The sequence below is a fragment of the Colossoma macropomum genome, unplaced genomic scaffold (assembly GCF_904425465.1).
Source record: "Colossoma macropomum unplaced genomic scaffold, Colossoma_macropomum, whole genome shotgun sequence".
In the NCBI taxonomy this organism is placed as follows: domain Eukaryota; kingdom Metazoa; phylum Chordata; class Actinopteri; order Characiformes; family Serrasalmidae; genus Colossoma; species Colossoma macropomum.
In genome coordinates, this window is record NW_023494789.1 from 20,986,435 (window position 1) to 21,013,071 (window position 26,637).

Sequence of the window (26,637 nt, forward strand, 5' to 3'; positions counted from 1 at the left end):
GAGTTTGCTACGAGAGCCAGTAAAGGTCTCACATAATGCTAGCAAACAGGTGGTCCTGTCTAACTTTTTAGAAACGCTTAGACTTTTTTTTTTTTGTTAATTAGAAAGAATACTTAGTCACACACAAGCCATTGCTTTTAATATCATTATCAGAATGGTTAGCTTGTGTTAAGAAGAGGTTGCATGAGGAGTATGAGACCAAGGAGCATAGGTAGTTTGGTGTGTGTTAATGGTGTGGATAGCGTGTTTAACATTTGTGATTTAGCTGTCAAGATGAGAAGTTGTATAAATGTTTAGATATAGAAGTCAATGCAGAAATGGTAATCCCAACCATTATTATGTCAATATTAATTTGATGTGAAATTACAGTTACAGACCATGATGAAAGGAAATGCAGATAAATTGTTCAAACAGTGATATAAATTTGAAGAGTGGGTCTGTGGGGCTGCTGGCATGAGTAGTAAGAAAGAGAGAGCTGAGAGTGCTGGAGCTGAGTGAACAGTAGAGCTGATAGTGTGGGGTGAATGCAGTTCATTTGAGGCATTTAAATTTTGTAGTTTTGTGAACAAACCAGCTTAGAGTATTTAAAATAAATAAATAAATACATAAATATCAGATTGGTACCACCCAATTTAGAAATTGACCAAAAGATTTCCCATGGCTCTGTCTTGAGTAACAAAGGCTACCTTGAACAAGCTGTTACGTTCACGCCAACGCTAGAGATAACCTGTGCGGTGGTGATCAATCATATTTTTTTCTCTTCAGTGGACCATATGCTGGCATGTTAGTTTATTGAGGTAATACTGTTTTTGGTTTTTGTTAACAATGGCTAATGTAGTCTACTCATGGTCGTGCTCTACCTATCTCTGAAATGTACTGAACACAGAGTATATTTCCAAGGTAGCTTTCTAAAACATTTCAGGTACATCTCAGGTTTCAACAATTTATTCGCGAAGGTTGAACATAAAAATCATTGGTCAACATTCTTAAAACATTTCTAACTATTTGTTCTATGGCCTACAAATTTTTAAAACATATAAATTAAACATTTCTCCTAAATGGAATGGAAATAGGTGCAGTGCATTGTTGTTCATTTGCATAAAATTTGACATTTGATTGCCAACAGTTGCTTTCATATGTTTCTCATATGTTTAGGAAAGAAAAAATTGCTTACCTGGTTGTTTACAGGAGACAGTCTATATTCGCTACACATAATGTCACAAAGAAGGTGTAGAAACTGAAACTGTGATTTCCAGTTTCAGTGGCTTTTCATCTGCGGTTGAAAATTGAAGTTGCAATATGCCATCTAGTCAAGCATTCCTGTGAGGTTGTTAACCTTGTCGCACTCCATAAGTAAAATCTTATCTTGCTGGGAGGTGTTACCATTAAATCTAAATGTTATATGCTTTGTAAATGTTCTAATGATGTACATTGCGTTGCTTATTGATAGTATTGGGGGAGAGGGAGATAGTCGTTTTGTGCACGTAAGGCAGCATGGCCATCTGTTAAACTGGAGTAACTACACTTTACAAGAAAGCATGGTAAAAGAAATCAGAAATTAGTGTGTCTTAAAGCAGTAGATGGTGCATTTTCTGATTTTTAAATCCTCCAACTTGATTGGCAGAACTGACTTGATTCACAGTACTGTCATCAGGGTATTTTTATGATACACGAAATGCATTTCATTTTTCTTAGATTTAGTAAATTTAGAGAGACAAAATAGAACTTGTAGTATCACATATATAAAAAATTGTAATAAACATTTTTATTCAGTGTTTTACAAACTGTATCATACTAAATCCAGTTAAACAGGGCAAGTTATGTTCACTTTGTAATGAAACATGTATTTAGTCAGTGTTCTTTAAGTACTGACAATATCCATGATATGCTCAGAAAATTATATTGTGACCGAATTTATCCCGGTGGCATGAGGTGTATGAGTATGGGGAACAGGGCAGTGCCAGCAGCTGCATGTGAGGGTACTAAAGGTCACCTGTGGGCCATGAATCATGGTTTTCTGTGCGTATGTAAAAATGTCAAATGAACTCGGACCGCTCTACACTGACTTATGAGCGAACAAACTCAGACCACCTTCTAATGTGGTATGAGTACAGTTTGTTCTTGATTCCCGTTGTGATGCAGTGGATTTGTGCACTGTGAAAACAAAACAGCCCCAGTCCAATTTGCATTTTGCTTTATGGTTAAAGAATCTCGAGGTTTACCCTGCAGAGACAGCCACAATCCTTTAGGACAGTCATATTTTAGTATGAGTGCATTCCCAAGCAGCAAAGTGAAAGAAAGAAGTGGATTCATGTGAGTTACAACCCTGATTTAAAGGAAAGTAAACTGAGGACACTGTGAGGCATTGGAGAGTGGGAGAGCGCTATCTTTTCTAGGCTAGCTGTTTTTAGCAGCTGGCTAACTGGAAGCAGCACTCCGTCACTCGCACGACACGGCAAATTTTTGATACTGTAGATCAAACAAGACAAAAGCACCGCTTTCAGTTTAAACATACTTAAAAGGAGGACTCAGTTTGTCTGGTGTTAGACATATTGCGGTTCACCCCTTAAACTACTACAATTGAATAGAGAAATCCAGTCATCGCTAACTGGTGTCTGAATACTGCGATGTCATTTGTAACGGGGTAGCCGAGCGCTCGTCACCAGCTAAAAATAATCTGTTTTCTTTCTTAAATTATGACTACTACAAAAATAGCCATGCTTTTCCAGCTGGTAAAAACAGCTCACCAGACACTTTCTCCCACTCTCCCATGACAGATTTGTGAAATGTTCCACTGTTTGGCGAGTATTTGTCATGTTCTGACCATAAAGGAGTTTAAAACAGCAATTAACCACCCAGGAGCAAAAATCAGCCTTCAAACTTGAAAGAAATAATGATTTGACATTTATCGCGATATGTATCTATATCGAACAATATGAATTTTGTTTATCGTGATAACATTTTTGGCCATATCGCCCAGCTCTACTTCCTGTATGTTCTTGTGAAGAGACAGCAGCTGTGGCATATTAGAGCAAGTTTACTTTTAAGTCAGCAGGGCTTTGCTGATATGACTCTGTTCTCAGTGGTTGCTGTATTCTGGATGTCTCTGGCTTTGTCTTAGCTTGAGATTATATTGTGTTTTCAGCTGTACATTTACAGCTGTTTTCTGCTTTCTTTAAAAAAAAAAAAGATTGTAGATCAGGGTACTAAACACTAAACTGGATTGTTGTGGTTCTTTTTTATTAGAAAGCGTAACTTATTGCCTGAAAGAGTAGGGCTAACATTTTGTGTTCTTTCCCATTCTAGGCTGTTCGCTGCTATGATTCTCTAATCCTGAAAGCTGAAGGAAAAGTCGAGCCCGAGTTATTCTGTCAGCTGGGTCACTTCAACCTCTTGCTGGAGGATTACCCAAAAGGTCAGCATTACAGGACACTTCCACATGTCTGTATTTTTATAATTCCTTTGTGACTCTTTGGTGAAAAACTTATAATTTTTAAGTGTGTAAATAAATCCTAAAGTTTCAAAAGCTAAATGTAAAAAAACTAATGATTTTATTAAAAAAAAATTTTTTTCCTTTTTTGGGGGGAATGTTCTCTCTGTTCCAGCATTATCAGCATACCAGAGGTACTACAGTTTACAGTCAGACTACTGGAAGGTAAGCCCCAGTCTTTTAGTGTAACTCAATAAGTTCATGCTCAGAAAGCTTTGTTTGGGCTGCAAACTAATCAGTGACAGAAATGCCTTTGACAAACAGTGGCATGATCGATTTAATTATGTTCTGGTGTAGCTTACAACCACTTGGTTAAAAAGTGGAATTCTCTCTGATTTTCATAAAAGGGTTTCTTAAGGGAGCTTACGTAACATGATGCACTTAATGTTGAAGATGAATTTGTGCTTTTTCTAAATGTTGTAGTTGATGGATTAATGAGTATAGTAAGTTATAATTGCAGCCCTTCTGGGAGAGCAAGATTGATGTCAGTTTGCGGTAGGTGGTATACCAGTATAAAGGCAAATACCCATGTGATGTCTACTGACATGGATTTTACTCTACCATAGAATTCAAAACAGAATTGACGAGGAGTGAGAGGATAAAGAGAAAAGAGCGGTGGTTGTTATATTTTCCAACAACCACAGCTCTTTTCTCTTTATCCTCTCACTCCTCGTCAATTCTGTTTTGAATTCTATGGTACAGTAAACAGAATTGACGAGGAGTGAGAGGATAAAGAGAAAAGAGCCATGGTTGTTGGAAAATATAACAAGAAATGCTTCCAGATTAGGGGACTGAAAAGGCTACTTAAATGTTAGATGGAATGTTAGATGTTTCCAGAATGATGAACAGATTGGAAGATAATTCAGAAAACTGTATAACATCATTGAGAACAGGCCTGTGCTGGTAACCATGTCAAAATATGACCATGGTAAATTGTTACACCAGTGGTGGTACAAGAGCGTAATAAAGCGTAGTTTGGCTGTAGTATATTGTCATTTTTTGGCCATGAAACTTTTATAAATGTAGTAAGAAAGAACAGAATTGCTGATGTCACAACAACTACACTTATCCCTTTACCTTTTCTTGGAAACCCTTTTCCTTGAGGCAGTTTGAAACTACCCATTTTGCCTGATCACCGATCTGATGTACAGTCTTTCAGTCTGTCCTGTATTGAGGGGGTTAGGGGGGATGCTGTATTTACAGTGGCTTTAAATTTTATCTAGTTTGTCTCATGAAAACTCCTTTTCATTTTGCCAACATTGGAAGATTTCAGTTGTGCTTTCACTTCAGCACTAAAGCAAGTGTGTGTTTACATGCACACACTAGCATGTGTGTGTGGTACTTTGGTTGTAAGAGTGAGCGAGAAATGAGTGTAAGTGTAGGTGTTTGTGGGCTTTGTTTTATAGTAATATGGCTCCTGTGGCTTTCCGGGTTAGTCATTCAGTGAGAATTGTCTTAAGCAGTTTCACCCTTCACCCTTCTAAGTTTATGATCATGTAATTTTTGAATCACTTGCAGTAATAGTTATTCATTTAACTTCTTTTAATTTTGGTTAATGTTTCTTAATTTGTTGTAAGACACAACTGGTTCCATTACTGGAATATGAATCCCCTTATAAAGAGATTTCTGCTTTTCAAGTGGATACTGCACAATGTATTTACTCTAAATGCCCATTGGTAGGTGCTGCCATATCATTAGTAGTGCAAAAAAATAAATTTCAACATGTATATCAAAGCTGTTGACATGAAAAATATACTTTTGCTTTAATACTTGATGCTCAAATGTAGCAATCACTAAATGCTAGTCTGTTGATTTGAATGGGGTTGCTTTGCATCAATATTTCAATATAGACCATGGAACTGTTTGTTCAAGGAGCGTAAAACTTTGTGTGTCATCATTGTCTCAAAAGCTAATAATAAAGATCAATGACGAAATTGTGTTAGTATAATAGCAATAATATTCGAGGTCTTGCTGTACTGTGTGATATCGGTGCCAGTGTTCCCAAGTGGCACAGCCGCTTAAAGTTTTGCCCTGCTGTTGGGAGATGCTCAGTTCGATTCCCAGCAATGCTGCAGCCAGCTATACCCAGGATTCCAAGAGAGCATTGTGCTTTCTAGGTAGCCCTCCCTATTCCCCATCACTCAGTAATGCATACCACCGCGGGTTTATGGTAACTGATGTAACAGAAGTAGCCGTAAGCATTCTCCACAATGTGCTGATTTAGTGATGAGTTGGTGGCAGTTTGAAAAGATTCCTTCCTCAGAGAAGGCATGTGGTAGCTTTCACCCTCCCTTTGTAGCATCGTAGGGGCATGGTACTCTATTGCTTTTGCTAGGATTTTTCTTCTTATATTTTTTTCTGCCCTAAAACTGATTGGGGAGCCGACATCATAATCCATCAAAGGACCAAACTTGGAAGATCTGCCTAAAAACCTCCCCACTACTCAAGCAAATGAAATGACACCTGATGGTGGTGCTATGGAGAAAATTTTCAACTCAATTATTGGACAGATAAGGGTGCCATTGAACATTAAGCAGTCATTGTGTGTTTTGAAGGCTTGGTGTTGGCCAATCATAATGAAAATTTAATGGCATGCCCACATAGGCGCACTCTAGTAGCCTACCAAGTTTGAGCCCAATTGGCAGTGAGGTGGTGCTATTTAACAAAAACAAGAAGTCTCATTAATTTTATCTTTAAATAAAAATAAAATCACTTCACATCATGCCTTAAACTGACACTTTTTTCTAAATGCAAGTCTTTGAAAAGCTCTTTCTGCGGTTGTTTGAAGTTAAAAAAAAAGAACTTTTCAAGCTGTTTTCCTCATTTTGACAAAAATTGGAAACATACCATTATTTGAAGAAGCATGCAAAGTTTCATTTAAATTGGTCTACATAAGCCCCTACTGTGCTTAATCTAGTGTAAATTTACTAACGTAATTTTTTCTTTCTAAGACTGAAGAAACAATCATATCTCATTAAGACCTAAACGATTGCTAATATATGTATTTTTCAAAATTGCATTGAAAATAAGTCTCTCAAAAAAAAAAAAAACTTTTCCAGCAAATCATTCAGTTTAAAAAGTTGTTTTTTTCCCCCCATACTCCTCCCTGTTTTTTTGTTTTGTTTTGTTTTTTTTCGTATCCAGATGCCATAAATTTGTCAGTGATGCTGTGGTTGTGGTTTGATTCATATGCAACCAATCAACTGAAGTTGGGCTTGAATGGACCTCAGCTGGCCCCTGCAATACTCAATCTAGTACCAGTAAACTGAAACATCATTATTTCTCTCTAAGATAAAAGTAAGAAAACTATAATGGTCTCAAACGACACACTCCATGAAGACTAAAATCTTTGCCAATATATGTGTGTTACAAAATTACACAGGAAGTCAGGCAAATGTGTTTCAATCCATCATAACTAAATTAAAAATATTTATTTAAATATTTGCAGGATTTTATCCAGTCACTAGAAGGAGCTCCAATAAATGATGTACTTCAAAACGTAAAAGTCATACATCTCACTGTATTTATCAGATTGGTCCGAGTCATGCATTCTACCAAGTATGACAGCTGTCCTAGTACAAGTCTTTTGCAAAAAGGTGCATTTGTTCCACAATTGATAAAAGTTGGAAAATTGATGTTTTCTTACAACTCCTGGAGTTTTTATAAAATTTCCTCAAAATTTGTATTAAAACAATCTGTGGGGTCAAAAAATAATTATTAAAAACATCATGGCTATTAAGCACAGAGGGACGGCATGATTTGAACAAATTAGTGTGACGTGGCTTGTTCTGACTAAAGGGCTACATATACATTAGTGTCTGTCAGATTATAACTGAATTTGAAACATATGCATAGAATGACTTGAGGGTGTATTCTAAATTAATTTAGATTTCTAAATCGCAGTAAATAAAAGACACTGAAGTTCAATAATTCGAAGAATTATGATGTTAATGAAGACTTAAAGTGCTACAGTAAGTACATTAATAAGTAAATATGGTGTGCTGTGTTCTGTGGTTGTAGTAAAATGGCATCAAAAAACAAAACTGTGTAAGCTTTTATAGTATCCCAGCTGCCTGGTGTCAGAAGAGAAAGAGACTGAAGAGCTGAACCAGCAAAGGAGGAATCTTTGCGTAGCGAAAATTAAAAAGAACATTTCATCCGTCTCCCAAGGTTTACTCTCATTTCATCACAGGTAGACAGGTGAAAGATAAATTCTGTGATTTTGGTCATTTTTGAGTGACCATTGTTCAGTATTGATATTGAATGACTTATGCAGTCTGTTTATGTCTAGAGCTGTCATGCTTTATTTAGACAGTGAAAGCAGTTAACGATAGAACATTCACATAACTCACAGAATATTTATGCCAGAAAGCTCCTGTAGCTTAAGCTAATATCAGGCTAACGTTGATTAACCCCACAGACAAAATAATTGTTATACAAGCAACATAAATCTGATAAAAAATCTGATATCGATCGATATTCTTGTTCTTTTTTTTTTCCTTTTTTCTTCTACTTCAGACATGCATAACAAAAGCTAGGCAAAATCTGTGTTTGTGTAGATATGCAAGTGTCCTCACCATGATAACATGACATAATGCTGTTTAAAAATCATCTTGCAACTTTGGGATTTCACTCTGTGGTTTTAAGAACATCCATCATATGTTAGGTACCTTTTTAGCTTAAACATACGAGTTGCAGATATATTAACCATTGCTTCATCTAGGCATGATTCTGAAGTTGACATCCTGTAATGGTGTAGCAGTTACAGAGGTAGCCTCAGTTGCCAGAATGTAACTTCTGCTCGATTTAAGATGAAACAGGAAAATTAGAACAAGAAGCTGGCAAATAAGAAGCAGATTTCAAGTTACTCATTTAGGCCGAATAAGTTAAACACTATAGTTCAACCACTCATTTAGCAGTGAACAGCGTTGCAAGCTGTAAGTGATGTTGCCAGAGAATTTTTAGAAGTGACCAACTAGGGAGAAAAGAGAGGAATGTTTTTTTGTTTTCACGCCAGAACTACCACACCACTGCCTACACCACAAATTGTGACGTTTGCCTTACAGTACCGGCTTTCAAGTTACTGTTGCAAAAGTAGGCATGGCTGACGTGGAATGTTGCCATGCTTATTTAGGCTAAGTAGAGAAGTGATGGGGATATTATTGTTTAAGTAAGGTATTTCATATTTCACATCGCAAGTTTTAACTTAAAATGAATGCTGGTAACCTTTCATTGAGCACTCTTTCACTCTGCTTGGGTCAATTCTGCTTGGGGAATTCCAAACATGTTGCCAAAAAGGGAGTTGGAGAGTGCACGCTGATGGACAAACTATTTAGCGACAACACACATAACATGGTTAAAGGATATGTATTCTGCCTCTTTTCCTTTTTAATTGTTATTTATCGACATCATGAACACCCATACCAGTTTATCTGCAACTAGCACATTGGCCGATAATATCAGCATACCAATATATCGGTCAGGCTCTAATTTGTATGTTTGTAGCTGCTGCGATTTTTATGCTGATGTAGTATGTACAAGGTAATTCTGTGTAGATCAGGTGTTCATATATGTTTTAGACTGTTTTAGACTTAGTCTTTTTGCAACGTTTAATACAGCATTGAACATTCATTGTTGTTTCTTTCTTTTTCAGAATGCTGCCTTTTTATATGGCCTTGGTATGGTTTACTTCCATTACAATGCATTTCAATGGTAAGTACTTATTACGCAGATGAAATGTTAAATTGACATTTTCCTCCCTCCTCCCACCACCAATTAAATTAATTCATTTGGCAAAATGTCACTGTGCTTTCAATAGCTGTTGAAAAAAAAAATGTTTCTTTACTTACCTTATCTTATTTTCATCGTTGGGCAGTTTTCTAGAAGTCCTTCTTACCCAAGAAACTACCCAACTGCTCAAAGACATGTTATTTATAACAATCGAAATAACGTCTCTTATTCTAACTTTTCTTTCCAAAGAAAGTGTTCTTATTTTAAGAAGTAATAAACCCCTGATGTTGCATGTAGTTGCTTGAGGTTGAGGTCAAGTTACAGAAAATAATTTAATGTGTGTTAAAACTTCTTTAATGTTATTTATGCTCCATCCTACTTAGAGCTGTTTGTATGAGAACACAATTGTGATGAAATATTTTAGCAAAATATCTTTATAAGAATTGATAAGAATTTATAAGAAAATTGTGATGAGGATAAAGGGGATGTTTGCTAGCTTCTGCGCTATTCCTTTCCTGATCAACACTTCTTACACTCTTGAGCATGATTTCTTCATAACTGAGCAAATAAGTTTGTAGTGTTTAATTTTGAAGTAGTATTGTAGTGTTTCCTTTTGATGCTGCTAAACACTGCGATTTGTTGCAATGTTTGCAGATGTCACCATCATTTTTCTCAATTAAGGGGGCGTAAGTGTAATCTGGGTGATCTGCCCCCCTTGATAGTTTAATTCCAGTACACACATTCAGATGCTCCTAAAGGCCATGATTAACTGCATCAGGTGTATTACATTAGGGTTGAAGGTAAAATCTCCAGGGGCCTCTCCATTGGTAAACGGTGCGTACACACTCAAACAGGTCTGAAGGTTTGCATGCAAATTGTGGCGTTTATAATGAAATGCTTGGCGGGAACTTGTGTGTGTATAGACGAAAGCTGTGACTCGGGTGTAGGGCCAGGTCCGTTCACAAAAAATATGTGGATTCCTAAGAGAGCAAGTCTTTAAACCTTTTTTCCCCCTTCATTCCAACTCTATTTATAATGACTAAAGGCCTTTACACACTGAAAGCGATTTATTTGTGCCTTTTATTCGGACGACAGTAAATTAATATGAATGTGTATAACTTTGGGTATCTTAAACACCAAATGCGATTTTTCACATTTGGTGAAAATGCAACATTATTCACTCTGTTTGATTTTGCTGAACCTTCGCAGGTGACATAAACTCATTGACCAGTCTCTGTCATCTCTGTTGCCCTGAGGACAACCAAGATGACAGAGCAGCTGTGTTCCAGCAAATAGAACTTTTTCACAAATGTTGAAAGGATCAGAATCTCAAACTAGGCCCAATTATCGAGTTAAATGTGGAAGAATTGTTTCAGCTTCTGAATGATGTGATGAAGTTGTTCATGCTGCTTTCACTTTTCCTAAATGGACAGTAGCCCATTGTCACCGTTTGTCTGTTCTGCTGGGAGCAAAGGACCAGTTTTTATCTGCACTTAGATGTTTTGTTCGTTTGTTTGTTTTGTGCTTTGTTTAGTGTGAAGCTGCATCTCCAAAATCAGCTCAAACTCACCTGATATATATATATATATATATATATATATATATATATATATATAAATAAAATAGTGTGAGAATATTTTGCACAGCACGTCATTTTTTTTCGTGCTGCTTTCAGTGTATAACGGCCTTAGTTGTTGCAACATTTGCTAAACATAATGATCAAGCATTATGCTTCCAATCAAGAGTAGTAAAAGAATTTTGAAAAATTGCAAATTTGCCACATCACAAATGCAATATTAAGGGTTTGGTAAAAAATGTGTAATTAGGTTGTACCCTAGTAATTTCTATTCTATTCTTTCTACCCCTTGTGACCATGTATTTGTGTAAAGAACTAACACACTTTACTAATACATGCTGAAGTGCATGGGGTGCATTTTACTGTTTTCTTTGCTTTCCATTGGATTGGAACTATATTTTCTCACTGCTTAGTAGGTTAAGTGATGTTGGTATGCTACTGTTTTGTTAATGTTTCCGTGTTTGAGCTTTAAGGTTTTGATTGTAGACTGTGATATAGCTAGGTGCACATTAGAGAGGCAAGCATGGTTACCAAACCAGAGAAGCCCAGCCATTTATTGGGTAAAGGTAGCTGTGCCCCCTCTGCAGTTTCATTTGCGCTTTTGCCACCAAGCCTCAGACATTTTTCTTCACTTTCTTCGCTTCGAACGTCGACATGAGAACCTCAAGCTCACACATTCCAGATGTGCCCCTTGGTTTTGTTTAGTTTTTTCGGGTTTGTTTTTTCACCTCCACTATGTCATTATCACCTGTTTGTCACTAAACAAGGAATGGCACACTTACGTATTCATGAAGTAATTTGCGTTGACCATTGATGGTTAGTTTTGGGACAGAACAGGGCAGGATATGAGGGTCTTTTATGTATGTTTTTTAAGAAAGTCTGTGATTGCGTGCAGGTGTGCATGTTGGTTTCATCCAAATCCAGTTATTTTTGCTCCATGTCCTGGTGTTTTGCACACACCCTTTCACTCTGGGATCCATGCAGTGTTTTCAAAATGAGGCTCCAGGGCAGCAGATCACTAGGACCAGACTAGTGCACCCCTGTTTTGCATCATCAGAGGTTAGATTAGGCTCTGTATGAAGGTTTGCTTTTATTGGCTGTTGGCAGAAAAAGAGACTGAAGCCTATACGAGGTGGTCCGTTTGCATTTTACACTTATTTTAAAAATGTGTTACCTTTTCAGCAAGAGTAGAATTGACACTGACTGTGCAGAACTTCAAAATGACATCCATGCACAGTGCAGTAAAGTTGCTGAATGTTGCGATGGTGTAATGAGAAGTCATAAATTATAGTTGTTTACAGTCGTATATTTGTTTAAATATTAAAATATAAAAAAAGTGCAGATTCTGATTTGACAGTATGCCAATAGTTGACAATTCTGCCTATCCCAGGGGTCAGCAACCTAAATGTTGAGAAGAGCCATTTTGTCCTTTCAACAAAAATCAAACCGTACTTTGTGAGCCACAACATTTTATGTCTGTTTTACCATTTTGGCTGTAAATATGTGTCAGTATATGCTGCTGGCATAGGCTAAAAATATGAACAAAAACACAGACTTACTCTTCTCTGACAGGAAACTTTTCCACAAAAGTAGAATAGCTTCCTGTAAAATATCTGTTCAACTCTTTCACTAGGCCAAAGTCAGCTTCTCATTCTCCAGCTTCAATTTTCCGTTCTACTTTAAATGGTGCCTGAGGCGCCAGAATGTAACTGCTGCACCTTTTGAGGTGAAACAGGAAAATTCAAGCAAGAAGCTGGCTAGCGAGAAACTGGAGTGCTTATAAGTCCATTTGTCACCAAATTCTTGATGTTCGTCTTGAATCTTTCTCTTTGCTTTTTTGTAAGCTACTAGCTAGTTGAGTCTTTTCTGCGTTGCTATGGTGACTAACAGTCTGCGTGCAAATCTTCAGGGTTAAAGGTCAGTGAATTAGCAGTTATAGGCTACTTTAACTGCAATGTTTAAGACCATTTATTGCTAAAACTGTGTTAGAACAGTCAGCAGAGCTTTATTTTACTGCGAAGGAGGATTATTTTATTTTTACTTAATCTAACTCTGCTATGGAGCAACAACAGGGCAGTAAAAGAGACACGTTGCCGACCGCTGGCCTGTCTGATATGTATTTTTCCTGCTGTTCACTGAGTAAAATAGGCATCTCCTTTAGGCACAAAATCAGTCTGACAGTTTTTCTTTACGGATCATTCTACTAAATTGGTTCAAAGTCAGAGTTTAAAACACATTTTAGACTTTTAACTGACTTGGACTTTAGATTAGAATGCTTTTGCTGTGAAAGACTCTACCATAATTAAGGGGATTAATCTAAAAATTAAAGTCATGATACATCTCATGCTAAAAAAAAAATTAAATGCTTTTGACAAGTTGAAATGTAGGGGTTAGGGTTTGGGATCGACACCTCCCAGTAGATAATATGTCTTAAGTATATTTTGTATATGTTTATTGTATTACTGTCTGAATAATGTAAGTAGGAAATAAATTGGGTATAAATAGATTGTTGTGTAATTGTTATGTAAGTGACTGGATAACAGGGTGAATAATACACTCATTCTGCAAGCCCCCGATTCTAATGATAATACATAATGAGTCCCTGATTATGCTAACCCACCAGTGCTCTAATGGAAGGCAAAACTCCTTATGCGTCCTATCTAATTGTCACTCGTGTATAGTGTAATATAATTTGATACGTTTTGGTTTTGCAGTCCTTTGTGATGTGCTTATCATAAACTTGCAGTAATGATATGATTTAATCCCTAATCCGTAAAATAAATAAAATGTCTTTCTGTGAAAAATTCAAATAGCACAGAGCTCTACCTACTGCTCCCCTCTATGGCTCAGCTGTGATGGCACACAGGCAGTGCAAGTGTAGTGTAAGTTGCTGCTTAGTTCAGTTAGAGAAACACATAAGGCAGAGGATTCTGGAAGGTTTTGAACATGAAATCAGTTATTACAGTTGTTGCTTTGTTACCTGCTTGGAGTACTGTCTAGCTTATGTAATGGATATATAAGAGAAATCTGATTTCTCTTTGCAGGGCGATTAAAGCATTTCAGGAAGTGCTGTACATTGACCCCGGATTCTCTCGAGCTAAGGAGATCCACCTGCGTCTCGGGCTGATGTTTAAGGTGAACACAGACTACGAGTCAAGCTTAAAGGTAGGAGCTGTTAAGTATATACTAACCTTTTGTATAGCTTTCTTTTATCTGAAGTGTTACTGGCTTTTTTCTGCTGGTTAATTCATGGGCGGGATGTTATTGGTTTACTCCTTGTGAACCCCCAAGCAGTCCACATATTTGCTCTGTTCCAGCACCATAACACATAAGTTCCACAGCTCTTGATTACCGAGTCAGAGTGTGTATTCAGGGGTTGGAATTTTTTTTTTTTTTTTAAATAAAAATAACACAAATCTGGACTGGGAGAGCATCCCCAAAGATTGGACTTCTATCCCAGGGAGAGATTCTCTCTCTTAGGCCACCCTTGTTCTTTCATTGAGCCACAGGCAGTGGTGTGGATCCAGTCTTGGAGGGGAAAGTAGAATTAAAAATGGAGGTCGAATAGAGTGTGGAGAAGTCTTGACCATGCTGCATCTCCATCCAGAGAAACTGTCTTTGCCCACTAACAGAGCTGGGTGGTATTGATAAAATTTAGTTTCCCTATATAGGCCCAGTATATAATGGTATTTGATTATATTTAAGTTTGTATTATTAAAGTTAATGAACACATTCTTTCTGTATGTTGGTCCACTATTCATAGTAACATGTAATAACTTACAAACCTGACACAACTTGTTTTGATTGGACTGTTTGTTCTGTTTTCTGCTCCTAAAATTAGGCAGTATTGTAAATGTTAACCAGACAAAAACCGTATTTAAGTATAATTGTACTTTTTATACTCTATTATACTGTTGATGGTATGATAATACAAGAATTTAAGAATTTCATCTGTAAATTAAATATAGACAAAGACCTACTGTTTTGAGTGTTCAGTTTTCACTTTGGAACTGTTAATGCAGGGCTGTTTTTGGTACTGCTCTGATAAGCCTTGATAACAGGACCACTAGCTCAGTGTTTTGGTTGGTGGCCTATTCACCAAGCACGAACACTGAGGTGGTTAACGAAAAATTCCCGTAATGCTGCTGCATCTGATATGCTCGTACCAACCTGACTGCCCAATAATATGCCGCTGCCAAGTCATCACTACAATAATATCTGGTTAACACTGGTGCTGTGTTGGTTCCTTTCCAGTGGTTGTGAGGAGGTAGAGGGTGGCTAACAAATTGGCCGTTTGCAAAATTCTGACAAAGACCTGTCTCTTTGAAACCTTTTTCATTCATAAATAAACTGGCTTAGTTTAAGTGGTCATTGCAGACATACATGTTTAAAAACTGACAAAATATGACTGTATGCCAATTTAAATTGAACAAAAAAACGCATTCTGCAAACCATGTTCACATTAGTTATACAGGGGAAATTGTTTAGTTACTCATCATTAAAGCAGTAGATCTTCATGTCTGTAAGCAGGAGATTTCAGTGATTGAAACTACCCCTTCAGATGAGCTTATGCTAAAGTTAACACTAGAGCTAGGTGAAGTAGCTTTAGAGCAGGACTGTCTTTGGTGTGAGGTCTTTCAGAAAACTATAATGAAACAGTACAAAGAATGGCATGCATTTTTGCCACAGCATTTTTTTTTTGTTGTGTGTGTGTTTTTCTTTTTTTGTTTTTGTTTTTTGGTAACCTGTACTAGTAAACTTAGAATTTTAAACTTAAGGTTTTAAAATAATGTGTCAGTCAGTAAACACAACAGTATCACACTCCACGTTTTCACACTAAATGTCTTACTGAGTTGAGTTATCGATGCCTCTCTTACAAATGCATTCTTTCATAGCAACTGTTATGTAGTGAGGTCTGGTAATCTTTAAAGAGCATTGGCAAAAATCTAAATAACCAATCTCTAAAATCTCTAAAAAATTGTAACATTCATGACAAACACTTATGGTTGACTTGAACATACATAGTAGAGTGTGTCTCAGTGTCTCCTCTCTCTCCCCACATCCCCCATTTTTGTCCTCCTCTCTGTCTTTAGCACTTTCAGCTGGCTTTGATCGACTCAAACCACTGCACTTTGTCCAAAGCTGAAAGTAAGTACCACATAACAAAAGCTTTATTCACACATTTGTCGAAGTGAAAGTGTCAAAATATAGAAAACCATAATTGCAAATTTTGTTTATTAATTAATTTCATTTCAGTGAGGTGGTCACATACTTAATCAGTCTCATTTGGATCACTTTTTAAAGATCAATGATTGTATGTAAAAAGCTTTGACTGAAGTGCCTCAGTTATTGTTGTCGTTTAATTTTCTTCACAAATTCACATTGCCTGGAACTGGTTGCCCTGGAAACACCTATCACATGCTGCTGTGATAGCGTGATCAGCCTACACACATGCGTGCACACACACACACTCTCTCTCTCTCTCTCTCTCTCTCTCTCTCTCTCTCTCTCTCTCTCTCTCTCTCTCTCTCTCTCTCTCTCTCTCTCTCTCTCTCTCTCTTTTCTTTCTGTCACACACACACTCACACTCTCTCACACACACACTCACACTCAGGGACATCAAGGGCAGTCTCACCTCTCTGTCTGAGTGGAGTCATTTATTGGGTTGAAAAGCAGCAGAGCTGTGGACAAAGGGAGTTGTTTTCAAAGGAGCAGCTCAACATTGGCATTATAATGCTAGAATCTTAAACTTTCTGCTAAATATATGAGTTGTTGTACATTTTAATAAGGGAATATCTGTTTTTGTTTTTTTTTTAACCTGTCATTTTCTTTTGTTTTGCATTGACAGTTCAGTTCCACATTGCTCATTTGTATGAGATACAGGTAAGTTCTTTCTTTTTCTTTCTGTGTCTTGTGTCTTCCTGTCTTTAGCTCTGCAGTCTCTTGCTTGCTTGTAAATGCATGTTGTTGGTGCATTGTTTTTGTTATTCCGCCTTAATTGCGTATAATGGAATATTAGTCTGTAATGTTCAGTCCACATTGCCATGGCAACAAGTGAGTGAGCCTGTGGCTCCCCTGGGCCACTGTGTCATGTCACGGCTGAGACATCTCTCTCTTCGCTGGTGCCCTTTGCTGCTGCCAGACATTTGAATGGTTCAGACATTCCTGGGCAGCTTTATAATTTTTTTTAGCATAGAGACTGGTTAGATGCTTGGCTTTTGCATATAAATGGTGTATTTGATTCATGTACGATTGTCCTTTGCCATTAGGATTTTGAATAAAAAGAGGAGCTTTGCCTTTTGATTTGCATGTGCAGGTCTGTTGTTTGTGCTTTTGGTTCTGTGTGTACATGTGTTTAGGTTGAAGGTATTTATCTCTCTTGTCCTATTTTTCTTTGTGTGTGCAGAAGAGATACCGTGCAGCAAAGGAAGCTTATGAAAGTCTGTTGAAGACAGAGAATCTACCTGCACAGGTGAAAGCCGCTACTTTACAACAGCTTGGTAAGTTCAAAACATAATTTTTGCACAAAGAAACAGAATAAAAAAAAAAAAACTACTAATGAACATTTTAGAAGTGCACTGTTATTGACCATGGATGGTCATTTTTTTTCATCTAAAATTAACTAAATGATCTGAAATGAATGATTAATTAGAACTGTAAGTGAGAAATTTGCTAAGAAGCAGCAATCTATACATTTACCTTCACACATGCTCGTTCAGCTAACACTTGCCCAAAGCCACTAGCGTGAACCAGCTGTCGGGGCCATCTGACCAAAGCTATGCCTTCTTTTTTTTTTTTTAAACTCATCTCCAGGCTGGATGCATCATACAGTGGAGCAGCTGGGAGACAGAGCCAATAAGGACAGCTACGCTATTCAGTGTCTGCAGAAATCTCTTGAAGCAGATCCCAACTCTGGCCAGTCGTGGTATTTCCTTGGAAGGTCAGTGACAAGGGTCTGTCCCTGAAACTGTACTGACCTCAGTTTCAGTTGCATTAGTAGAGAAATCATGGTGATTCACGAGAACCTTCTCGACTCTTCTTCTAAAGCAGTGCAAGCTACACATGGAGTTATCAATCACTCTGATATACTGTTCCCAGTATTGTCATCTGTACTTGGTTGTTGCTGTAAATAATACTCTATATAAACAGAGATTGTCAGAGATTGTTGGGCATACACAAACTAAAAACATATAGCATGTATATAAAGGCATAAAAGATATTTGTGAGCTCATTACTATCAGTGTCAATGTAGTGTTGATGGTGTTCATGAGTAAAGAATCATTGCTAATTTTATTTGAACCTCTCTTTTTCCTGCTGTCTTGACTTTTTTTTCCTCCCCCTGTAGGTGCTACTCGAGTATTGGGAAAGTGCAGGATGCATTCATTTCTTACAGGCAGTCCATAGACAAATCAGAAGCCAGTGCAGACACCTGGTGCTCCATAGGGTATGGATGTCTAATGAGTCTAATTACATGAAGTACTCGGCAAAATCAGTAATCAATTATCAGTAATTTATTTATATATATATATGTATGTGTGTATATATATATAATGGGTGAGTGTATAAAAAAACAATCCACTGCAAACAGATTGCAATGATATGCAAATGATATAAACCCTATATTTAATTGAAAGAAAATAAAGACAACATATCAAATTTGATGTCAGCAATACCTTTCAAAAACATTGGGACAGGAATGTTTACCACTGTGTTGGATTACCTCTTCTTTTAACAACCCTCTATAAATGTTTTGAGACCAGTTGCTGTAGTTCTGAAAGTGAAATGTTTTCCCATTGTGGCTTGATACAGGATTTCAGCCGCTCAACAGGTCAGGGTCTCTTTTGTTGTATTTTTCATTTAATAATGTGCCAAATTTTTTCAGTGGGTGACGGGTCTGGAGAGCAGGCAGCCCAGTTTAGCACCCATACTCTCTTTCTGTGGAGCCATGCTGTTGTAATACATGCAGAATGTAGTTTGGCTTTGTCTTGCTGAAATAAGCAAGGTCTTCATCTACATGGCAGCATATAATGCTCCAAAACCTCTATGTATCATTCAACATTAATGGCACCTTCACAGATGTGCAAGTCACCTATGTCACGTGCACTACTGCTTCCCAGGATCACTACAGATGCTGGTTTTTGAACTGTGCGCTGATAACAAGCTGGATGGTCCCTCTCCTTTTTAGCCCCAAGGATGCAGTGTCCATGATTTCCAAAAGAAATTTCAATTTTGATTCATCAGAAAACAGTACACTTTTCCACTTTGCCTCAGTCCATCGTAAATGAGCTCTGGCCCAGAGAAGGTGGCAGTGTTTCTGGATGCTGTTTATATATGGGATCTTCTTTGCATGGAGTTTTAACTTGCATACAGTTTTTTCCAGATTATGTGAATCTTTTAATGACATTGTGTACTGTGAATGATGAAATCCACCATTTCTTTACTGTTTTTTGTTGAGAAATGTTATTCTTGAATTGTTGCACTATTTGCCTGCACAGTCTTTCGGAGTGATGAACCCCTCCCCATCTTTACCTCTGCAAGACTCATCCTCTCTAGTATGCTCTTTTTATACTCAGTCATGTAATTGAGCTGTTGCCAACTAACCCAATTAGTTGTGAGATGTTCCAAAATTGTTTTTTTTGTTTGTTTTCTTTTTAAGCGTTACACAACTTTACCCGTCTTTTGTTGGCCCTGTCCCAACTTTTTTTGCAAATGTGTTGCTGACATCAAATTCAAAATGGCATATTTTTTTTTCTAAAAACAATGAACTTTCTCTGACTTGACACAGTTAAATATAGGGTTTAAACAATTTGCACAGCTTTGCATTCTTAAATAAATGTGTATATAAATACACCGATCAGGCATAAGATTGTGACCACCTCCTTGTTTCTGCGCTCATTGTCGATTTTATTAGTTGCACTTACTATGTAGGTGCACTTTGCAGTTCTACAATTACAGACTGTAGTCCATCTGTTTCTCTGCATCCTTTGTTAGCCCCCTTTTACCCTGTTTACCCAGTGGTCAGGACCCCCATGGACCCTCACAGAGCAGGCACTATTTGGGTTGTGGATCATTCTCAGCACTTCAGTAAGGCTAATGTGGTGGTGATGTGTTAGTGTGTGTTGCGCTGGTCTGAGTGGATCCGACACAGCAGTGCTGCGGGAGTTTTTAAACACCTCAGTGTCACTGCTGGACTGAGAATAGTCCACCAACTAAAAATATCCAGCCAACAGCGTCCTGTGGGCAGCGTCCTGTGACCACTGATGAAGGACTAGAGGATGACCAACACAAACTGTGCAGCAGCAGATGAGCTGTCATCTCTGACTACATCTACAAGGTGGACTGACAAGGTAGGAGTGTCTAACAGAGTGAACAGTGAGTGGACACAGTGTTTAAAAACTCCAGCAGCACTGCTGTGTCTGATCCACTCGTACCAGCACAACACACACTAACACACCACCACCATGTCAGTGTTACTGCAGTGCTAAGAATGATCCACCACCCAAATAGTACCTGCTCTGTGAGGGTCCATGGGGGTCCCGACCACTGAAGAACAGGGTAAAAGGGGGCTAACAACGTATGCAGAGAAACAGATTGACTACAGTCTGTAATTGTAGAACTACAAAGTGCACCTATATAGTAAGTGGAGCTGATAAAATGGACATTGAGCATAGAAACAAGGAGGTGGTCATAATCTTATGCCTGATCTGTGTGTATGTGTGTATATACATATATATAAGTGTGTGTGTGTGTGTGTGTGTGTGTGTGTGTGTGAGAGAGCTGTACTGAAGTTTGGGCGCCTAAAAGTTATGGCTCATTTTGTTTTTTCCATCATTCAACTTGGCAAGTAAATAACAATTATGCACTACAATTTGCTGAAAAATGTCACATTGACAATTTTTACTTGTAGAGGATGTGTTAACTTTTCATTTATATATCTTTGCAAACATATCTTATGTATAGCTTATTTATTTATTTATTTGAGCCCTCCCCCTCTCCACAATAGCTCATCTTTTTAAATTCTTTCCCTGTTCTTCAAATCTCACGCTCAGGGTGCTGTATCAGCAGCAGAATCAGCCTATGGATGCTCTACAGGCATACATCTGTGCTGTGCAATTGGACCACAGTCATGCTGCAGCCTGGATGGACCTAGGCACGCTCTATGAGTCTTGTAACCAGCCACAGGACGCGGTTAAGTGCTACATTAACGCCACACGCAGCAAGGGCTGCAGCAACACGGCGGCACTTACCGCCCGCATCAAATACTTGCAGGTAAGGCGGACGACAGATCAACAGACACCTGTTAGCTACTGCGTAGCATCCAGATTTCAGCACTGACAAGCTGCAGTGCAGAGGTCTTGGTCTCCAAGCCTTAAACTGGCAGTGAATTTCAATCAAAAATGAATTTGGTGGGTTTGCACAGGCTGTCAAATTGCCTTTAAGTACACTGCTGTGAGCAATTGTTTGTCTACTCATTGCGACTTGGGGTCTGTTTATTTAATGATGCTCTAAGTAGAAGAAAGCTTGTAATGAGTAAATATGGACAAAGGACATTTGTCCATGTGACTCTGACCAGTTGCCTGTGTAGAAATTTTAGTGTCTTGACTAGTAAAGCAGTGAAATCCCAGTGTGGTTGCAAACTTGCCATTTCCATGTGTAAACATGCTGAATTTGATTTTGTTTAATGTTTACTGCCAGATTTGAGGGTGTGTTTGTGTGTGTGCATGTATTTGGGTGTCAGTGAGTGAGAGTGGTGTGACTCTGTGGATATCCTTTAGTTATGATCAAAGTTTTTCATTACATTTTATTTTCTCATTTAAGTTACAGATTTCTTTTATCCTCCCCATTCTTTGTATGTATGAATGAGTCATGTATTCATGATTTAATGACAGTAGGACTTCAAGCTTTACATTGTATGCATTATAAATTTTAAGTCTCCTTGGCAGTGATTATTACTACACTACAGCTAGATTGGTTAGTGTGATCTAGATCCTCATTTGTTTTACCTAGATGAACCTCTTAAAACTCTAGTGTTTAGTCCTAAGGCCACATATCTATATCAACTGTTCCGCCGCCCAACCTTAGATGGCTGTTTAAATATGTTTTTCACGCGTTTTCGTTTTAGGCTCAATTGTGTAACCTTCAACACACTAGTCTACAGAGTAAAAGTAAAATGCTTCCTAGTATTGAGGAAGCATGGAGCCTCCCAATCCCCGCAGAGCTTACCTCAAGACAGGGCGTCCAGAACACAGCCCAGCAGGTGAGACCAGATAGTCGCACACCCTGAACACTATAACCCTTGACCCCTCTTCCCAAACACGCACATACACGTACACGCAGCTCACAACTCTGACACATGGCTCAACCACTTCAACCATGCTTCCATCTCTATAACATACCAGTTACCAGGTGTGCTGATCTTCTTGGCAATTTAATCTTTAAAATATATTTTAAACTATAACTGTTAACTTTAAACACATGCATTGTGAGCCTCATCAAGTAGAACTTGCTTTTTCAGTACTCCTATAGTAAATCACTCCACTGAAATAAAATGAAACAGGAGCGTGGTTTGTGTTTGAGCTTCACTAGTGTAGCCTTAGATTTTCTGTTTAGACCTGTGTTAAATGTGTGTTCAGAGTTGAATCGTTTCCTGTCGCAGAACTCTTAAATGGCCTCCTAACCTTTTTATCTAACTCCTAAGTCAAACTTTGAATCAAAACTAAAAACTTTAATCAAAACTAGAAAAGTAAAAATTATCCTCTTGGGAACATTCATCCTTGCTTAATTGCTAGCTAGTTCTCTTGCTTTCTTGGAGTCCATTTAGGATTGTTTAACAGGATGAAATATTTCATTACTCTGAGTACATTTTTGACAGGCATAGAAACCTGCAACCATTACACAGCAGAGGGCCCTAAGTGCTGCAATACCTCCCCAGAACATTGGCGTAGTTGAGTTCAGTAGTTTGAGTGTATGTGTGTGTGTGTGAGTGCGTGTATATGAGTGTTTTCATTAATGGCACAGTACAATGAACTTTTTCATTGATACTGATGCATTCATGATAAATGTTGGCTTTATTTTTGTCATCCCTCCTTTACTCTGAAAGGTAGGTTTATTAACCATATCAGTTTTCATGTTTTCTCAAAGAAATTTTCTCTACTCACTGATTCAGTCTTGTAAAAATCCAGAAAAGCCTTTTCAGCATCAGTTAAAGGCATAGTTCAACATTTTGGCAATTTAACATGTTAAACATTTAATTCTCTCCTACCATTCCTGTCTACATACAGTTTCATAGTCTTGTTGGAGCAATTCTAAATAGGTCAGACTTAGGAGCCTTGTCGCCTTCTGTTGCTTTAAAAAGCTTTGTCATTACCTTCACAGATGAAATTATGTCAGTTTTGCTGCCACATGAGTTTATAAAGGCTTTTCCTGCCTAAATGCTAAATGGGTATACTGACGCTTCACATAGTTTATTTAGATGGGTAAAATGGGTAAGTGCCTTATCCATTTTTAATTTATTTATGTGATATTGGTAACTTTGCATCCATGAAGGGGGAAAAAGTAATGAATTGCCAGAATGACAGGCTAGCCCTCTGTACATATAGACATAAATGTCTAGGACTAGGGCAATAAGCAGTGGTGGTTCTGTAGTTTATTCACTCATTTTAAGGCTCGGCGCTCTGAGCTGAGGTTTTGAGATCCATCATGCATAGCTCTCTTTGCTGTTTATTGAGCTTTTTAACACAATGGGCTGTTTACCAGTCTCTGTCTCTTTGAGTGGCACTGCCTAAATGAAAAATGGTAACTTTGTTGGACTTAATACTTGATGGAACTGTTTTTCTTCCTCTGCATCTTTTTCCCCACATTTAAGCACATCTGATTTGACATGATTGATCAGAGCAAAAATTGTCTATGTGGAGAAATACCACAGAACGACTAACCATTAGGCTAAAATTAAGAAGAAAAATACTGCTTGTAATGTTGCAGTGTGCCATTTACTCATGCTGTGAAGCACAGGACAGCTTACTGCATAATGTGCAATGCCAGCACTGGAGTTACAGATAATTGATTGGTACCCACTGTGCTCTTGCATACAAACTGGAGAGGAAAAAAAAAATTTCATGGCCTTTAGCTATAATTATAAGTCAAGTGGTTCCAGCCCCATAAATGTTACCATAAAGCCATGGTTATCAACTTTGCTCCAGGAGGACTCATATCAAGCACAGCTTTTATTGATTTCTCATACTCAGGTACATCCACTAAACCTGACAATTAACAGAGGAGTTGAATCTGGTGTACTTCAGCACAAAAATTTGCCAAAAATACCTCTGCCATAGATTTGTTATTAATGTATACAATCTGGTGTTCCCCTTTTGCTTCGCATTGGCAGATACAGCTTCTACAGTGCTCTTTAGAAAACAGTATGATCAGCAGCAGTTCTGTGTGTTGCTGACAGATACACACTGTAATCCAGATTTTGGAAAAAAATTCTATGGAAATGCTGGCTTTATCTGTAACTTTAAGCTCGTGTCCTCAACCTGGCTTGTGATGCTAAAATGTCACTCGTCATTCAGGCTATATGGTTGTTCTAAAACTTTTCAGGTTGAGCACTTATTGCAAAACTTGCAGCTTCTAAGCTATGTGTGCCTTTCACTAAGCTTTTTTGAGAAAAACATGCTAAATCTACTTTTTCTTGTTCGATCATTTGGCCCAGTAAATTTGAATACTAATTTGAATAAGTATTTGTTCATCACATTGGTTTTCAATTTCTATTCAGTATTTGGAAACTTTTTTTATAAGCTGAACGAGTAGTGGCCAAAAATGAATGCAGTCAGCCAAGGTCTTTAGAAAGAACAATTGTTTCAAAAGAAAATATTTGAAAATAAGTAAATAGGGCTCCCAAGTGGTGGAAAGTATTGGCCCTGTCATCAGGAGATTGCAAGTTCGATCCCCGGTGATGCTATACCTGTTTGTGGCTGGGAGTCCAAGAGAGTACATTTGGCCTCACTCAGCCTGGGTGGGTAGGATGGCTCTTCCTCTCCGCACATTAATCGGAGCAGTGCTAGCCTGCACAGGCGTCTGTTAGCTGACCTAACAGAACTGGCAGGTAGCATTCTCCTCCAAGCGCATTCAGCTATCCAATGATGTTGCATAAGCAACAGTTTGAAAAAGATGCAGTGGCTAGCTTTGCTTGACTTGGAGAAAGCTTGTGTTTGTTTTTGATCTCCTAGTGCTGGTGGTCTATGTAATTGGGAGAGTCCTAACTTGTGGGTGGAATTGGATACTACTAAATTGAGGAGAAAATTGAAAATTTAATCTCAGATGAACAATATTCTTACTGTCTGAGGGGTGGATTTTTAAAGGATTTGGTCTGCTCTGTCCAAAAAGGAGTATATAAGTGATGAAGAGAACAGTAAGTGATGAGGTCAGAGGACGGAACCCTGAGGGACCACTTGAGTGTCAATAGAAGTTAAGTAAAGCCGGAGAGAGAAATAAACTGCTTTCTGTCAGAGATAGGTGAACCAATCCAGTGCAAAAAAAATCCAAAAAAAATATAGCTCATTTGCTTGAATGCATTATAAATTCATGCCAGACATCCATTGCACCTCTCCTCACACTGCATCAAACTGTGCTGCAACTATGTAGGTGTAGTGATCTTTATCTGCAAGCCGCCATGCATCCAATCCACGCTGTCTCTGATTCTGCCTACTCCTTGTTTTTCTCCCTCTCTTTTCCAATTAACCAAGTTTACAGCAGGTTTCGAACTTGATCGCAGGTCTGTTTATTGTGACAATCACAAGTTTTCACTGCTTTATCAGAGAAGAGTCTCCCCCATGCACCATTAGTAACTACCACACTAAAAAGATCACATTTAAAGATACACACTAGAAAGTGAGTGTTTCACAGGACGCTTGTCTATGGAGTTTACGTTTCACTTGCGCTCAAGTGAAAAAATGCATAAAGGCATTTTGGACCTATGTTGTACTGTAGTTCTAAATGCCTGAGGTGTCAATATGGCCCTCTCTTTCTACTCTGAGGTTAAACAGTTGGCAGCCTGTAATAGAGCACTCCAGCTTGAAACATTGTTGACCACATTGTACCATTATTTAATCAAAACTACATAGACACATTCTAATTTCTTTGTTTACACATGTGACTTGTTAAATGCCAATGCAAGAAGTAGTGATTGCTTTGATTTCTTGATTCAAATGTGATGTAAGTTTAAATTGGAAGCTTATGGGTGGCCAGTAGCCTTGTGGTAGGAGAAGCGAGCTATCAACCAGAAGGTTGCAGGTTCACATCCCACGACTGACTAGGTATGCCGGGTTGCCCCATGATTCCAGATTGGGCATAGTAAGGCAGCAAATTGACAGATTTCCCTTGTAGGACAAATAAAGTACATAACAAAGCTTTCCTCTTACAGTGATTATAGAATATGGATTACATAGATTAATCTAGTAAATTAGAGGTCCAGGAATTCAGCGGTATACGTCACTTTGGTGCGCTCCGTTAGTTTGTTTTCTTTCATTGATTGCTTTATGCAGTTTCTTGCATACTGAAAGTGGACGGGCCATTTTCATTTACATTACAGTTGCTCTTGGAGATGCAAATCTTGGCAAAATCTTTGAGCAATAACCAGGCCTCAGCAATTATTCATTAAACGACAAGCCTAAATTCAGGGATGCATCTTATCAAAATATCAGTTGTAAAACACAGTTCTGGTTCTTATATCTGTTTGATTGGCTGAGCGACATTTAAAGCCATTGTAGAATACTTGATATGTGCACACATCAACTGAATTCTTTATTTATGCACCTAGATATTAAAAATTGTTTCTTGTATGGAC

At 38.0% G+C, this 26,637-nt stretch overlaps 1 protein-coding gene across 2 annotated transcripts in view; it reads left to right on the forward strand.

Moving 5' to 3' along the window:
* Positions 1-26,637, forward strand: part of kdm6al (lysine (K)-specific demethylase 6A, like) — a 63,975-nt gene that overhangs the window by 22,058 nt on the left and 15,280 nt on the right. The window contains exons 3-13 of one of the 2 annotated variants that reach the window (XM_036570529.1): positions 3,307-3,415; positions 3,606-3,655; positions 9,144-9,202; positions 13,841-13,961; positions 15,890-15,944; positions 16,645-16,679; positions 17,203-17,296; positions 17,610-17,736; positions 18,142-18,240; positions 20,846-21,065; positions 21,919-22,053. In XM_036570529.1, coding sequence (XP_036426422.1) covers positions 3,307-3,415; positions 3,606-3,655; positions 9,144-9,202; positions 13,841-13,961; positions 15,890-15,944; positions 16,645-16,679; positions 17,203-17,296; positions 17,610-17,736; positions 18,142-18,240; positions 20,846-21,065; positions 21,919-22,053 — 1,104 coding nt within the window. The remainder of the gene's footprint in view (positions 1-3,306; positions 3,416-3,605; positions 3,656-9,143; positions 9,203-13,840; positions 13,962-15,889; positions 15,945-16,644; positions 16,680-17,202; positions 17,297-17,609; positions 17,737-18,141; positions 18,241-20,845; positions 21,066-21,918; positions 22,054-26,637) is intronic. The other variant, XM_036570530.1, reaches the window with a different exon arrangement.